The 15,869-nt window shown below is 46.0% G+C and overlaps 1 protein-coding gene across 2 annotated transcripts in view; it reads left to right on the top strand.

Annotated features, from left to right (window-relative positions):
* Smyd3 (SET and MYND domain containing 3) overlaps positions 1-15,869 on the top strand; it is a 556,924-nt gene that overhangs the window by 424,197 nt on the left and 116,858 nt on the right. For both annotated transcript variants that reach the window (NM_001025762.1, XM_087581431.1), the window contains 2 exons: positions 791-893; positions 9,273-9,383. In NM_001025762.1, coding sequence (NP_001020933.1) covers positions 791-893; positions 9,273-9,383 — 214 coding nt within the window. The remainder of the gene's footprint in view (positions 1-790; positions 894-9,272; positions 9,384-15,869) is intronic.

Genomic DNA, 15,869 nt, shown 5'->3' with positions numbered 1-15,869 from the left:
TCCATTCATAGCATAGGCTTCAGAAAGCAGCAACTCAGCCCTCAGGCCTCCTGGCTCCAGTCCAGTCAGTTAAGCTGTGCATCCTTGGAGAAGCTGATTCCGTCCTTAGGCATCGGTCTCTTCACCTGTAAATAATCCCCACAAGCTTGTTGTGGCGGCTGAATCTGGTCACCCTGCTCCAATACTGAGCGAGAATTTCCCACACAGTACATGCTCATCCTAACCATTGTCAGTTCACGGAGACAGATGGTATAAAGGCACTGCCTTTCCCCCTCGAAACCTCTAGGTAAAGGAAGTGACAGGCTCCTTCCCAGAATGCATCAGGACACACTAAGAGCACGTACTTCTGATTTCTCTTCAGTGTGAGCATCTAGCAGTGCCACAGCCCTTCCCTACCAGAACTCAGCAGTGAGACCCTCTGTGACCCACATTGGCACCTTGGGTGACTGCTGTGACTTCGGTCACACCCTTTATTGTAGAGATGATCTGTTCATGACCTGCTTTGTCTGTACCCCCTTCCTTTGGGTAACCATATCGGGTGGTATCTACAGTGACCCATCCCCCAAAAGGACTGAAAGGACTTATTATCAGACTTCCCTAATTAGCTGTGTAATGAGAAGCAGGACAGGGGCATGCCCATAAATGCTCCAAGAACCCAATCTTCATGTCTTCTCCATCAAACCCATCTCAGACCCCGCCCCTCCCGGGTGTCTTTCGACCGTTGTGTCCGTTTGATGTACCTGTTTAACTCTGCGCATTGATGGCCCCCCTCTTTTTTTCTTTCCTTCAGTATGTCTTTGCTGAATCACAGCTGTGACCCCAACTGCTCCATTGTGTTCAACGGGCCCCACCTCTTACTTCGTGCCGTGCGAGAAATTGAGGCAGGAGAGGAGGTAAGGAAACCCGTGCCTCCCACTGCCCGCCCTCTCTTCTCGGCAGAACCTTTCGGCTTGGCTCCCTTGTATGGCCAGCTCCAACTAACTCCTCACTATCCTAACACCACAAAGACATTTCAAACAGTCATACACCAAACTGTAGATGAATCTATGCATACTTTTTGGTCTTGGTCACTGGGTTTCTTCATGATGATAGTCCTGTGACATGTATTTGAAAGCTGTTCTTTTGAGACTGAGGCTGTCTACCTTATAATAGCATGGGGGTCATTAAGTCTCCATTGGCAGCAACAGTCCAGCTGCTTGTCACATCCCAGCACATGGCCAGAGAGGCAACCCAGCTTCTCAGTACCGTTCCTCAGTGCTTACCCAGAAAGTCAGGAAATCCGTTTTGAAGATATTTTAAATTCTGTATTAGAAAGCAGACATGGTTTACTCTATTATGCCTTCGCCATTGGGCTTTTGTAAACCTACCAGCATTTCTGGGTGATAGTTTCAGCACAGATACAAGGGTCAAATAGAATTTGCAAGTGTAGGTGGCCAAGCCAGCTTCTTGGGTGAAGGACCTTTACTGAGACAGGTTTTAGGTGAAGGGCCTTTATGGAAGCTTGAGATCTCACAGGCAATAGCCCGGTCCAGGGCTGCTGCTGGGCCACACAGAGTCAGTGTGGACTGTGTGCAGTTACTCCTGGTGCCGAGCTCTGTCTCTACTCACGTTTTCCAGAAGTCTGTTTCCTCCTGGCCTTCCAATTTGCTAAAGTGGATATTTACTGCAAGGAAACTGGAGGGCCGTAAGTTTTTATGGCATTTACACAGCACTCCTCCAATAAAGCCTAAACTTAGATACCGTATTTCATAGAGACAGGGATTTGGCCTTGACAAGACTCGCCTCAAACTTATTTTCAACCAAGCACACAGGCTCTTTTGCTGAACTTTCAGTTGTCAGAACCAGTCAGTACACAACTGGGCTCACTGCCCATGCTATGGGGAATTTAAAGTCATTTCTCTGGGGTCATGTGACCTCAAGGTGGACTAGAAGGGGAATGTCTACATTTAGCACTGTTGGTGTGCTTGGGTCTTTCGGACCTCTGTGACTTGACATCAACAACTTTGAAAGAGGAGTGATTTATTGATTCATTGAGCTCCAAGTTTTGGAGGGTTCGGTCCATGCCTAGTTGGCTCCATGTTTCTGAGCCTGTAGCGAGACAGCACATTGCAGCTTCAGGGTCGAGTAACAAAGGCTGTTTGTTTCAGGACCACGAAGACAACTGAGATCACATCATGGTAGACAGAGTGGAGCTGTAATGAGGGAGCAGAGCTCGGTAGTTTTCCAGTGACCCATGTCTTCAACCAGGCCCCACCTCCCTCAGTGTGCCTTTCCCCAACAGTCTATTCACATTTCTGAATACACCAATCGATTGCACATGCTCATGTCAGTGCTCTCCTGATCTGCTTGTCCCCAGAAACTCCCTCATGGATTTATGTAGCAGAGGTGTGCTTTCATAATTTCCTAGTCGTACCTTAATATAGTCACGTTGACAAGATGAATCATCGTATGTCATCCAAAGGCAAGAGCAACTGTTGTTTCAACCCAACAGGGTCTACGATATCTCTCAGTGGTAAAGCTCTGAGCATACAGTGTCTCAGGTTCACTTCCCACCACTGGAAAAATGTCAACAAACAAGAAAATCTATGAGAAGACGTTCAAGTTTTCTAAGCTCAGCTACCGATTATTCTTCCTGGTTTTTTTTTTTTTTAGGTAGTTTTAAAAATAAGCAAACATCTGGTTTTGGTATTTCTTTCACGTTTCCCTATCCTCTGTCTTTGGGGCAACAAGCAAATGGTTCTTCTTGCCTGGAGGAATTGGTCCAGCTCAGTGCTGAGCCCTGAAGACTAAGGTGCTTCCCCTCTATGATGCTTACCAAGGACTGTCCTCAACGCAGAGTGGTCTGCTAGGCCCTTGTTGCATCCACTTGTCAGAAGACAGAACAGCCTGTGGTCCTGTTGTGCACCTCTTGGTGAATGGCATTTCCTGTGTGTAGCCATCTGTCTGTCCTTCTGTCCGGCACAATTTCTAGTAGTCTCCATATCATGTGCCCTCCAAGGCCCTTTCAGTCACCCTCTTGTCTATGAAGCTTTTCTGATTTCCCAGACTGAGGGAAGGGCGTTCCCTCTGAACTGTGTCCCCCTTAGTGGTTATTAATATGCATTTGGCCTTTATCCTGGCTCCTGGTGACTTTTCAATTCAGCAGTCACCTCACAGGGCCAGGCAGTCGGGTCTTGCATCTTTCCCTGTCTCCCAGCACTGTCCTCCATACCTGGGAACTGGTGACTTGATTCTATTGGTTGAGCCAACCCAGCTCAGCAGCTAACTCTGCAGGGCATTGGGTGCAATAGCTTGTCATTCTGTGAGGGTGTGGGTCATCAGGAAGACATGTGTCTCTAGGCCCTGCCCAGTTAATGCTGCATGGCTATGACCAGCAAAACTATGTCCCAAACTTTTAAAACTGACTCCATGGACCAAAGTCATGCAGGAGGTAGGGAGTACAGAAGACATTTTAAGGCCATGGCTAAGGAAGCTAATTTCTATTTATTGTCAGGTGCAAGCTTTAGTTAAGTTGGTGACAAGAGTACATTAAACATTTGGAGATGCTCTCACGTCAAGTTTGTGTTTGTTTCTGTTGCTCACTAGGCTCCTCTGTTTTAATGTGAACCAGGTAGGATATAAGTGCCAGGATATAAGCTCAAGGGAAGACTAGAAGTGCCTGAACTGGAAGACCGTGTGTGTGTGTGTGTGTGTGTGTGTGTGTGTGTGTGTGTGTGTATGTTTATATGTGTATATCTGTGTGTATGTTTCTGTGTCTGTACATGCGTGTATTTATATGTGTATGTATGTGTCTCTGTGTATGTTTCTGTGTCCATGTATGTGTGTATTTATATATGTATGTGTGTCTGTGTATGTGTATGTGTGTGTGTTTATATGTGTGTGTTTGTCTGTCTGTATGTGTGTCTGTGTATGTGTGTGTGTTTTTATATGTGTGTGTTCGTCTGTGTGTGTGTGTCTATGGTGTGTTTGTGTGTGTATGTATGTGTCTCCGTGTGTGTCTGTGTATGTGTGTGTGTCTGATATGTTTGTGTGTGTTTGTGTGTGTATGTATATTTGTGTTTGTGTGTGTATCTGTGTGTGCATCTGTGTGTGTCTGTATGTATCAGTGTGTGTTTGTATGTATGTATGTTTGTGTTTATGTGTGTGTGTGTCTGTGTATATGTGTTTGTGTGTCTCTGTGTGTGTTTGTGTATGTGTATGTATGTGTCTGTGTGGGTGTGTTGTATATATGTGTATGCATGTGTGTGTGTCTTTGTGTGTGTTTGTGTGCATGTGTTTGTATATGTGTGTTTGTGTGTATATGTGTGTGCATGTGTGTGTTTGTGTATGTGTTTGTATATGTGTGTTTGTGTGTGTGCACTATTTTTGGTTGTTTATTATTTCCTGTTTCTGTAGTCTTAGGAATCAAACTCAGGGTCTCATGCTTGCAGGGAAATGCTGCATCACTGAGTTGCATCATAGTGCTGTTTAGCATGTTGAAGAAGGCAGCCTAAAGGTAAAACCAGACGTAGAGTGGTGCTACAGGGCCATTTTTCAGCTGCCAGACCTCTTTAGGTATGCCACATGGCTCCAGGAAGAAACATAGAAGTCCTTCCTACCTGTGATGGGGTCATGGTAGCCTGCTTGCAAGGAGAGCTGGATAAAAATAGACTTTCACAGTAACGACCTTGGAAATCTTCTACCTTGTGTTTCTCTCCACATAAAACCATCCTCTGGGCCACCTTTGTCCCTGGCCCTTCACACGAACACCGTTTGCAGCACTTTGCAACGTAAGGATGTTTAAAGTCACGAAAGTCCAGAATCTTATTTCAGTTCTTGAAGTTTAAGAGTTCTTGGAGCTCTTGTAACTAACACATCAGTTCAGCATCCTCTGGGGCCCATCCCTTGGGAGGATAGTGATTTGCATGAATTGAACATATCAATATCCCTAATGCCAATTTTTGTTTCAAGTGTTTAGGAATCAGGGCCGTCTGGTTCTTCATTCAGTAATCTTTGTTTGCTAGAGCATGTAACAAACTCACAGAGGGCTTTCTAGCTGGGTGGCCATTGCAGAAACTCTGAGGAATCCGTGTATCAGAATGACCTTCTCAGGTGAAAGGAGGAGACACAGAACAGAGGCAGTAAGTAACAGGATATATGAAGTACGGTAGCGTAAGTGTGCCAGGGCTTCCTAGATACCCAGAACAGGGTACCCAAGGCATATAAAGGTAACAGGGTTGGGGGGCAGTTAAGGGCACATATAGAGAAGTGGCCTTTATATCTGAAAGGATCTATAGAGATAAAGTTAGGTGAGGCAGGGACCAGTGTTCCAGGTAAGGAGACAAAAGCCACGGGAGGAGTGGAGAGTTCAGTGAGCCAGGAATGGAGAATACATGGGGACCCGACCCATGTCTGGGCCTTTTTCACAGAATGCTGTTCACCCAAGAATTTCCTAAGTGTCTGCTATGTGGGAGGCTATTAGTAAATATTCACAGGCAGATGAGGGCTGGGCAATGAGCCTCCTCGAAGTTTAGAAGAAGGGAGGTATAGCAAGATCTTACCTGTATAGAGAAGGAGGATCAGGCTGTCCTTCCAGACAAGAGTTGACAATGACAGTCTGAAGCCAGGAGACCAGGCGGTGGGTCAGAATAGAGGAGATGAGGAACACAATATTTAGTAGCCAAAATTAGTAGAATTTATATGACAAAGAAAAGGGATAGATTTGGGTTTGACTTTAAAATGAAGTGCTTTTTTTTCTTTTTACTTGGGAGCCAGTATAGGGAAAATGTGCAACGGTGACAATATACTACAAAGATGAAAACAAGATTTGATTTTATTCTGCACTCCATTGTTGATGGGAAAGATGGTTTCAGGGAAAATGGTTTTCTCCGCTCTGAAATTTGAACAGAGGCACCATAACCAAGTTTGCGAAACCTCTGTGAAACTGCTCTAAAGCTGGAAATGATTTGTGCATTTTTTTCCCATAAGAGTTACACTTAAATGGCAGGGCAATGGTCAGAGCATTAATATTTTAATGTGATTTTGTTCTGTGCCATTAAAGCTTCAGTTGATCAATGACCAAGTTTTGTGTGTGTGGGCCCACTAAATGAGCCATGAGTGCAGCGAACAGTGACTCCATTTAAACTTGCGAATCTATGAGCCTTTAATAAAGGTTTCTATCTTTGCCTGATAAAATGATTGAGCTGCCGTCTCAAGCTAGCCGCGTGCTTTGGAGATGGTTTTGCCACTGAGCCCCTCAGCTTTGGTACAGTGCCTGTGGCACGAGAGGCACAGAGGGGATAGGGAGTCCCTCTCTCAGGGGAGGGGACATTTTTAAACCAACCATGAAGGATGGGGGTGAGGAAAGGAGACAGCTGGCCACAGGATCATGGTAGTGCCACACCTTTCAGAGACAGCTGTACAGTCAAGACTACATGAGGCACAGGAAAAGACGCCAAGGCTAAGAAGTAGACCTACAGACAGTCTAGGAGAAAAGCCTTATAGGGCTCCATCCAGAGGCAGGGAGAAGCTGTCTGAAGTCTTCACATAGAGGAACGGCTCAGTCTGCTGTGGCTGTGGATGTCAGGAAGCGCTCTCTCTCTCTCTCTCTCTCTCTCTCACACACACACACACACACACACACACACACACACACACACACACACACATTTAGAGCAGTTTAGAAGGTAAAAGGTAGAAGAAGCCCCTGGGAGTCCAGTTAAAAAGCCATTGCTTAGGTAAAGGCTTCAGGCATTACAGGCTACCCAGAAAGACCATGAGACCCTGTTTATTGGGGTTAAACGAAATACTAGTTTCCTGCCTGGTGCAGTCACTCTTGAGTTTTAGCCCTTATAATGCAATTTTGGAGTCAGACACTGTGGAGTTGGTGGCTTCACAGTAGCTTGTAATTACCCCACGAGCTTCTGCCGTTGGCTTGACCTGACAGCAGTGGGCAGTAATGACTCATGGTCTTTAGGCTGGGCTGAGAAACAGGGTCCTAGAATGAATTCTGGAGGGAGCATAGTCATCAAACAGTTTACCCCCTCACCCGTGTGTGGGCCCATCCAGGACCAGAGATGGGTTGCCTGGACCATGGAGCACAGTGCCCTCTGGGAGTCACGGAACTGGCCTTACACTGTAGTCCTTTCCCTCTGCCCCAACCCCCACCCCATCCCTCCACCCCAGCCTTCATATCAAGACGCAAGAGAAAGATGGTGGAAATGAAGCAGTGACCATCGTCTTAGCACAAAAAGCCAGCCAGCCGGCTCTGTAGGTTCCACTGCCACCCCACGAATGTCCTCTGCCCTGGTCTAGGCGAAAGAGTCAGGCTCAAGTGGGGCCAAAGGCAGATCCCAGCCCTTTTCAGGTTCTCACTGTTGTGTGCAGGAGTGTTGTGTGCAGGAGTGCAGCACTCACAGGAGCTGTTCCACAAGACCAGATCTGTATGTACTCTTGGGGCGAGCTTCCTAACTGGAGACCCTGTGGTAAGCCAGGGAGTCAGCTCAGGTCCTGTGTTCTGTCACCCTTGGTGACAGTGTGGGTCTGACCTATGTGGCCAGCCAGACTTCCTACTCCTCAAGGAGGCCACCTTCAAGTCATTTTCTGTCAGAGGCTTTCCCTGCCCTACCCTGACTTAAAACAAGTAAAATCCTGTTCAGTAGACACGGGTGCTTTGTTTTCAGTATAAGAAAAGCCACATGGAGTGTTCGCTCTGGGGCATTTTGTCAACTCTATCAACAGATGACCCTGCTTCCCTCCTCCCTACAATACCCTCCCCCCCCATAATTGCATCCTGCATTTGAAAACAGATAAATAAATCCTGTATACAGTACAGTACAAGCCGGTATCCATTACCAGAATAAAGCAGAGGGGGGAGGGGGGGAGAATGCTGGGTGTGGTGGGAACCAGTTGTTATTTTAAATAGGCTGCAGGTTACGCCTCCTTGAGAAAATGGGATTTGATTGAAATGGAAAAGGACCAGGGAGGCCACCTTGGTGGATCTGGGAGAACTCAGGCCTGAAGTGAGAATATGAAGGGACAGCAAAGAGGCCAGACTGGCCAGGGCAGCAAGAGCCACAGGAAAGGAGGAAGGGGGAAGGGGGAAGGGGGAAGGGAATGTTCAGGGAGGGGCATGCACTCAGAGGAGCGGGTGCAGCATACAGGAAGCTCTTGCTTCTCAGTCCCCAGTGACGGAAAACCCATATTTTACCTGGGCCATCACAGACTAATATTTTTACCAGATTTGAAAAATGAATGTTTTTAAACAGTAAACATAACAAAACAATGTTTTATCATTAGAAACACACACACACACACACACACACACACACACACACACACACACACACACACACACACACACACTCTTACCAAATAGTAAACAGCTTTCTAAATGAGGACTTTGTATTTCCTTCCCCCAATTCATCATTGACCAGAGCCTACACAGTCCCGGAGGCCATGCTCAGGTTGCACTGAGAGATCTTGGCTCTCCTCAGACAAAAGGGGGCGCTATTGCAGTATTTCAAACTGAAGAAAGCCTGTCTGACTTCAGTTGTGGTGAAGGCTAGACTGTAGAAGGCAGAGATTACTTCTTGGGAGAGAAGGGCAGGGGACAGGGAGACCATCCCGAGATGGTGGTAGGACAGGTTGGGATGTAATATTGGGAAAGATTAAATGTGGTCAGTTCTGCATGTATTGTTAATGTGGATCCAACAGAACTTCCTGATGGTTTTGGATGTTAGGGTCAAGGGAGACACAAAGGGTTCAGACAACAGGAAATCAACCTACTGCCCACCCTCTCCTAATTAGAAAGGTTCTGCAGGGGATGGGGATGGGGAGAAGGGCTCTGTTCTAATGTGAATTTGATTCTTGAGTGTTGGGGACTCAATCAGTGGAAACACGTTTATGCCCATGGCATTACCTGAAGACTGGGGCCTCAAAATGGAGTGAAACTGGCTTTTCTGATCATCAAGGGCCATAGAATGGCCAAATCCCAGTGACACTAAATATGAAATAACTCCTGATGTTTTACTATTTGATGAAAGGAAAACAAAAGGACAAAGATAAAGGACAAACATGTGTCGAGGTTATAAACCTAATTCTTTAAATTAAGCATGTCATGTCTGTATGCTAATGGCAGGCCAGACAAGAATAAAACCACGTTACAATCGTTACAATCGCTAGGGGAGGAGGCAGTCAGCGCTCCTGGAGCTCCTTTCTCTCCCACCTCTTGCTGTCTTACTCTAAGAAGTAGCAGTGAGCGGCCATGCAAACCTTCTCCTCGGTTCCCACAGCTCACTATCTGCTACCTGGACATGCTGATGACCAGCGAGGAACGCCGGAAGCAGCTGAGGGATCAGTACTGCTTTGAGTGTGACTGCATCCGATGCCAAACACAGGACAAGGTAGGCGGGATGGACGCTGACGGAAGCATTCCATGGTGGTGTCTGGAAGGTCTGGGGAGCTCGGCTGTGCTCCTGCTGTCCTGATGTGCACTTACTGAAGTGCACGCTGGTCAGTGGAACAGGGCGCATGCCGCTCTCTTCATCTGGTCACTTTGTCTTCTGACAAGGGGAGATTTAAGATCTGTGGGGCTTTGGGCATCATGGGACTCTATATGTCAAACAGGTGACATTAAACATGTAATTAAAAGGATAGGAAAGGCCAGAGAGCTGTTAGAGACATACAGTAAGAAGCCTGAATTATGTTACAGTTACAGCTGAGCGATAAACATACCAAGTAGTAGTTTGTCTTTGTGGTCCTTTCAAATTCGTTCCATAAGACCCTCTTCTGCGGCGCCTTATCAGATGGAGTTCACTTACCTCGCAGCTCTCACTCCCCCAGGGAGGAAGAAGAGGCAAAAGAAATGCCATAAAGATAATGAACGGCTCTCCAGTTCCTCACGCGCCGTCCCCATTTTGAACCTACCAGCTTTGGTTTGCACACAATCAAGTTGTATGCCACAACCTTCCTTCTGTAAGGTGTTTACATCGCTAGATGTCTTTTATGGTCATTATCTCATTTTATGTCAGTACTTATAACTAAGTTGGGAAGCCAAACTCAGGACGGGCTCAGAGGTACGTCTCTGGGATGATGTAAAGAGAGAGGTGACAGAACCAGGTCTCCCATTCAGGTCTGCTCGCTCAACCCGGTTGTTCTTCCACCATGCCAGGGCCACCTGGGGTTCTCTCATCGCCATCTGTGGAGGGGCGATTGCTCCTCAGAAAGGACCACGAGCCCCTTAGAATCCTAGAAACAGCAGGTATAAGTGGTTTTTTCATGAAAAGGAACTTGAAGAACTGGAAGTGGTGGCACTTTTAGTCCCAGAATCTATAGTGGGATGTGTCTTTAATCCCAGAACCCATAGTGGCACAGGCCTTTAATCCCAGCACTCAGGAGGCAGAGGCAGGTGGATCTCTGAGTTCAAGGCCAGCCTGGTCTCTGGAGGGTGTTCCAGTTCAGCCAGGGTTACATGGTGAGTAGGAAAAGTTGAATCTGCTGCAGACAGCACCAAGATTCAGTCTACTTTAGGGTCGTGCCAGAAGTCACAGGGGACCCCCTCGGTGACCCCCCCTCCTCTTACAGGCTATGATCTGGAGTGGAACCAGCCTGCCTTTTCCATAGCCCTTAGGGAAGGCTCTAGTTCCTCCTCGTTTCTCAAGGATATACAGTGGTCAATAAATGATTATATTACTCATTCGTTATGCCATATTTTATGATTCTAGAGCATAGTGGTTATACGCTATAAAGTAAGCTCACCATAGTAAGAATACTGTGTTCCTACATACACAATGACAAAATTCCCTAATGACAAATGTATCTGACTGTGAAGTGACATATGATAACTGCACGTGCATGTGCACACACGTGCGCGCACACATGCGCTCACACACACACACACATACAGTTTCTCTAATAAACTTCTACTTTAACAGAATAAAAGGGTGAAAACTGTCTAAATGGGATGCAGAGATTGTATCTTGGTTACCCAAAGCCATTCACAGTCCTCCGAGGGTAAAAAGCTAAGATACACTATTTCAGCCTCTTTTAGAGCTACGGGTCATGTGACACAGCTTTTAACAATGACCTCTAAGTCCACATCCTTAAGAGGTTCTACATTGCTCCCTAACCTCTATAGCACCTTCTTTTCCCTGTCTGGAGCTTGAACACACCAAGTACTGGGGTGTACTGGGTGATGGTATTGGGGGCAGTTACCATTTATTGACCACTGTATATTACATGTACTTGATTTCCGTATACTTGATCCTGTTGCCAGTGAAGTAGGCTTCTTTATACTGGTAATGTATACGGCTACAACATCTATGTACCACTGTGCAACAAGACCTTTCCAGCTCTATCATAGCATTACGGAGCTCATAATACGATGTCAATCAATTATAACCAGCTCTCAACATTATGGACATTAACAAATCCTAAGATGTGACTCCCAGCTGGAGACCCGAGAGAGCCAACTGGTGTGAATTCCAGACCAAGAGTTTATAGGCTCAAGACCAAGAGTTGACTGACGTTTAGGTCTGAAGCCAAGGATAGGAATGACCGCCGCCCCTGTTAAAGCAGTGAGTGGAGACTCTTCTTAGCCGAGGGAAAGCCTTCCTCCCTATGCAGGCCTTCAGCTGATGGGATGAGGTCCACTTACATGGGAGAGAACTCTGCTTTACTCACTCCATCTTGTGACCAGTCAAGTTGTCATACAACAAACACAACATGTCATTAGTGCCGTGTAAGAGATAGGCCAAAGAGTGGAATCCAGAAAGTGTTTGCTTAAGTCGCTGGACTCTGGTCCCTTCTGCATGTGGCACATTGAGTGGTCATGTGGGTATCTTCTCTCCCTGCATTCATTCCCTCTTTATTATAAGGGACATGGACTAGATGGCGTTAAGGCCTCTTCCAGCCCCATTGTTCCATGTTTCTATGAATTGTTTCCATGTAGAGACAAGTAGGATATGGACTGCCATTCATAAACCTGGTTAGATTTCCAATTTACCATTTATCTGAGACTTCTGTTCTGCATATATAAGTGCCATAGTGTTAATTTGCCCAGGGGAAAAATAATCCACAGGTAAATTCACTACTTAGCACATTCCCCAAAGGCTGTAAATTCAGAATCCCGGGACAGTCAACGTTAGTTAATTGTCCTTCATTCCTATATATGTGTTTTTCTTGGATCCTGGGAAGCTTATTGTCTCAGCTCTCCTTATCATACAGTATCTAGCTGGTGCACACATCTGCCTGTTGGTGGAGTTTGCTGGTTTCCTGTTTCAGGAAGGCAGGAACCCTACTTCCAACATGTACAATATGCACATATGAGTTAACCCCCTTTTCAATCAGCTGCAGCTTAATATCTGGAAGAAATAAAACTGACCACCTTAGGGAGACTTTGAAATGTTTAGGGGTCTCTTCTGTCTTCCCTCAGGTCAGCATCTAAGACAACACAAACAGAACAGACCAAGCGGGATTGATCATTTCCATAAGTTTGAGGTTGGCACATAGCAAGCATCCCTCGATGCCACATGCTTCACTGCTTCCCCACACTCCCAAAAGGAAGACAAAAGACTCTGTGTTTACTGGTCACGTCGCTTTTTCTTCCCTAAGGCCAACTGTATTTAACTCTTCTATTAAATCACCACAGCTAGGGGCTGAGGAGATTGCTCAAGGGGTAAGAGCGCTTGCTGTGCAAGCAGGAGGAGCCCGAGTTTGCATCTCCGACACCTACATAAAAGCTGGAAATGGCTATGAATGCCTGTGACCCCAGAGTTGGGGTAGAGACGGGAGCTCCTGTGACCTTGCTGGACAGCCCAGTCTACCTAAACAGCAGCACGCCTCAAGTTCAGTGAGAGGTTTTGCCTCAAGGGGACAAGGCAGAGAGCAACAGAGGAAGGCATCCAGTGTCCTCCTCTGGCTTCCTCATGTGCATATACAGTTATGCATACACATTTGCATACATATTCATACATACATACACACCACACCATACTGCAAACACCCCACACATACACTGTGCAATACCCACATACCATACATGCACATCCTCAATTCATACACACACACACACCACAAACACCATACACATACACTGCACATATACCCATATACCATACACACACACCCCCAATACACACACACACACACACACACACACACACACCATACACCACCACTATCACCACCACCACCACCAACACATACTACACACAGGCACTGTGTGCATGGATACATGCCACACAGACCCCCCATATACAAATACACACCATATATATATGTATATATATATATAGATATAGATATATAGATATAGATATGGCATATACACGTACACAAAAACTGCACACACATATACATTGCACACCACATACACACATACCACAAACACCACACACACGTGCACACACATATAATTTAGTAAAATAATACTAAGCCGCCATGTCTATCAGTCCACTCAAAGCTCTTGTTTCCTGGCGGAGTATGAAGTAACCCCTGACTGTCCTGCTCTCCTTCTCATTCACACCACATCCTGTTTTAGAGAATGCTCTCTCCTGCACCCCGGTTTCTCGGATTTGCTTTGCTCAGGGTTAGTACCGAAGATAAACTTTCAATGCAGTATTTTGTACTCTCCAAGGTCATGGCCCCAAGAGCCAGATGTTTCCTTTACTTCTTTCTTTTACAAATACCAACTTCCTTTATCTACCCAAGAGCGCTCCGAAGTTGTGTTCATGTACATGTGTGCACTTGCAAGCACATATTCACACATGTGTGGGACTCTCTGCGTATGTTATGAAACAGCCAAGCATTTTTTTATATATCTGAGAGATAAATGAAGCAAGACAAAGAGATAAGACAGGCTGGTCCCCAGAATGTGTGCCGGATGATCTCTTTCGTAAGGGCCTAGATTAATCAGAGATTCACTCTGGGCTTCTCAGTACACACAGCTAACAGCAGCTTCAGACTTCACAGAAACCGCAGGATTGAGCACACACGTGTTCCTCAGCTAAGTCACAGTTCTCCTCAAACTGAGGCAGAATTCTTGTCAGACCCCATGGCCACCGAAACACCTAAGTTTTATAATATTATCAGAGTGGCTGATTGACATGATTTAAAACTATATTTTAAAACAGCAAGAATGACAAGCAGTGTCGTGATTCTGAGGAGTGTGTCTCTGATGGTTTGTTCCACTGCAAAAATCAGTTTTTGTTTTCCTCAGACAATACCATTGTGCCCAACCCTTCAGGGAATCCTTCCCAAGTGTCGTTTCTTACAACTAAGGCCTTACACTTTTCATGTTTACTAGGTGAATCACGTGCATTTTGAAAAGTCAAAGGGTGCTTGCGTGGTGGATAACATCAGGGTTCTTCTGACGGCAAAAAAGTTGGGCCCTTCAGCAGTTTGCACCTCACATGCCCTCACTCCACATTGCGCTCAGGGTGTGTTGGTGCCATGCAGGATGGCCAGCCTCACTTTCTGAAGGTGCTGGGTGTCCGTGGCTGTGCCTCCTAACTGGGGCACATGGGAGGAGGTTGCAGGAAGAAGCCATGCTTGGTAGGGAGAGAAAGCAATGCCGGGTTAAAGCTGTATTCAAAGGGAAGCAGACGTTTCTCCCCAAGAATATTATTCTGGTAACCCGAGTCCTCCTGACATGTGAGCAATTACTTAAAAGTCATTAGTAAACCAAGATGTTTTTCTTTTCTTTTTTTTCTCCCCTGTTGCCTTCCCCTATTTTGCTAAGTTAATTATGAACAGAACTGCCACGTGGCACAGTGGTGAGGTCAAACAGTTCCGAATTGTTTTACATCCCAAGTTTTAACAGTCTAAGCAGAATGTGTTTCCTGTTTCTAAAGCTTTCATCATAGGCAAGGTATGTTGTCTTCAGGAAAATAGGAGAGATTTAGCAGAGGAGAGAAGAATGCACAACACACACACACACTCACACACACACTCACTCACACACACTCACTCACACTCACACACTCACTCACACTCTCACACACTCACTCACTCACACACACACTCACACTCACTCACACTCTCACACACTCATTCACACTCACACTCTACTCACACACTCACACTCATACACATATACACTCATACACACACTCTCACACACATACACACTCATACACACACTCACTCACACTCTCACACACTCACTCACTCACACACACACTCACACTCACTCACACTCTCACACACTCATTCACACTCACACTCTACTCACACACTCACACTCATACACATATACACTCATACACACACTCTCACACACATACACACTCATACACACACTCACTCACTCACACTCTCACACAGTCACACTCACATTCTCACACACTCACACATACTCACACAAACTCACTCTCACACACATACACACTCATACACTCATACTCTCACACTCACTAACACTCTCACACTCACTCACACTCACTCACACTCACACACACTCACTCACACACACACTCACTCTCTCTCATACACACACACACACACACACACACACACACACACACACACACACACATACACAATCCAAGGATAACCTGTGGAAATCAGTTTCCTTCTTCTATCATGTGGGCTCAGGGAATCGAACTTGGGTCCTCAGTCTTGGCAGCACACACCCTGACCTACTGAACCATCTCGTTGGCCTCCTCTTGCTTTTCCTAAATAAGCAGAGGGATGGGCATCTCCAGAGTGCTTGTGGGATGGCTGGTGTTCATGTTAACACCATATTAATAAGGAAAGGCATTCTTGACCTTGTAACCCAGACTCCTACACCCAAAGCTGCCACAAAGCACTGGGTGACCTCTTTCCTGGGAAGTCATTAGTGTGACTTTTGTGTTTGACATAGAATATCCTGTCCCTGCACCACAGTGTTT

This window comes from Rattus norvegicus, chromosome 13 (assembly GCF_021556685.1).
Source record: "Rattus norvegicus strain SHRSP/BbbUtx chromosome 13, alternate assembly SHRSP_T2T, whole genome shotgun sequence".
In the NCBI taxonomy this organism is placed as follows: Eukaryota; Metazoa; Chordata; class Mammalia; order Rodentia; family Muridae; genus Rattus; species Rattus norvegicus.
This window is presented reverse-complemented; position numbering and strand designations above follow the sequence as displayed.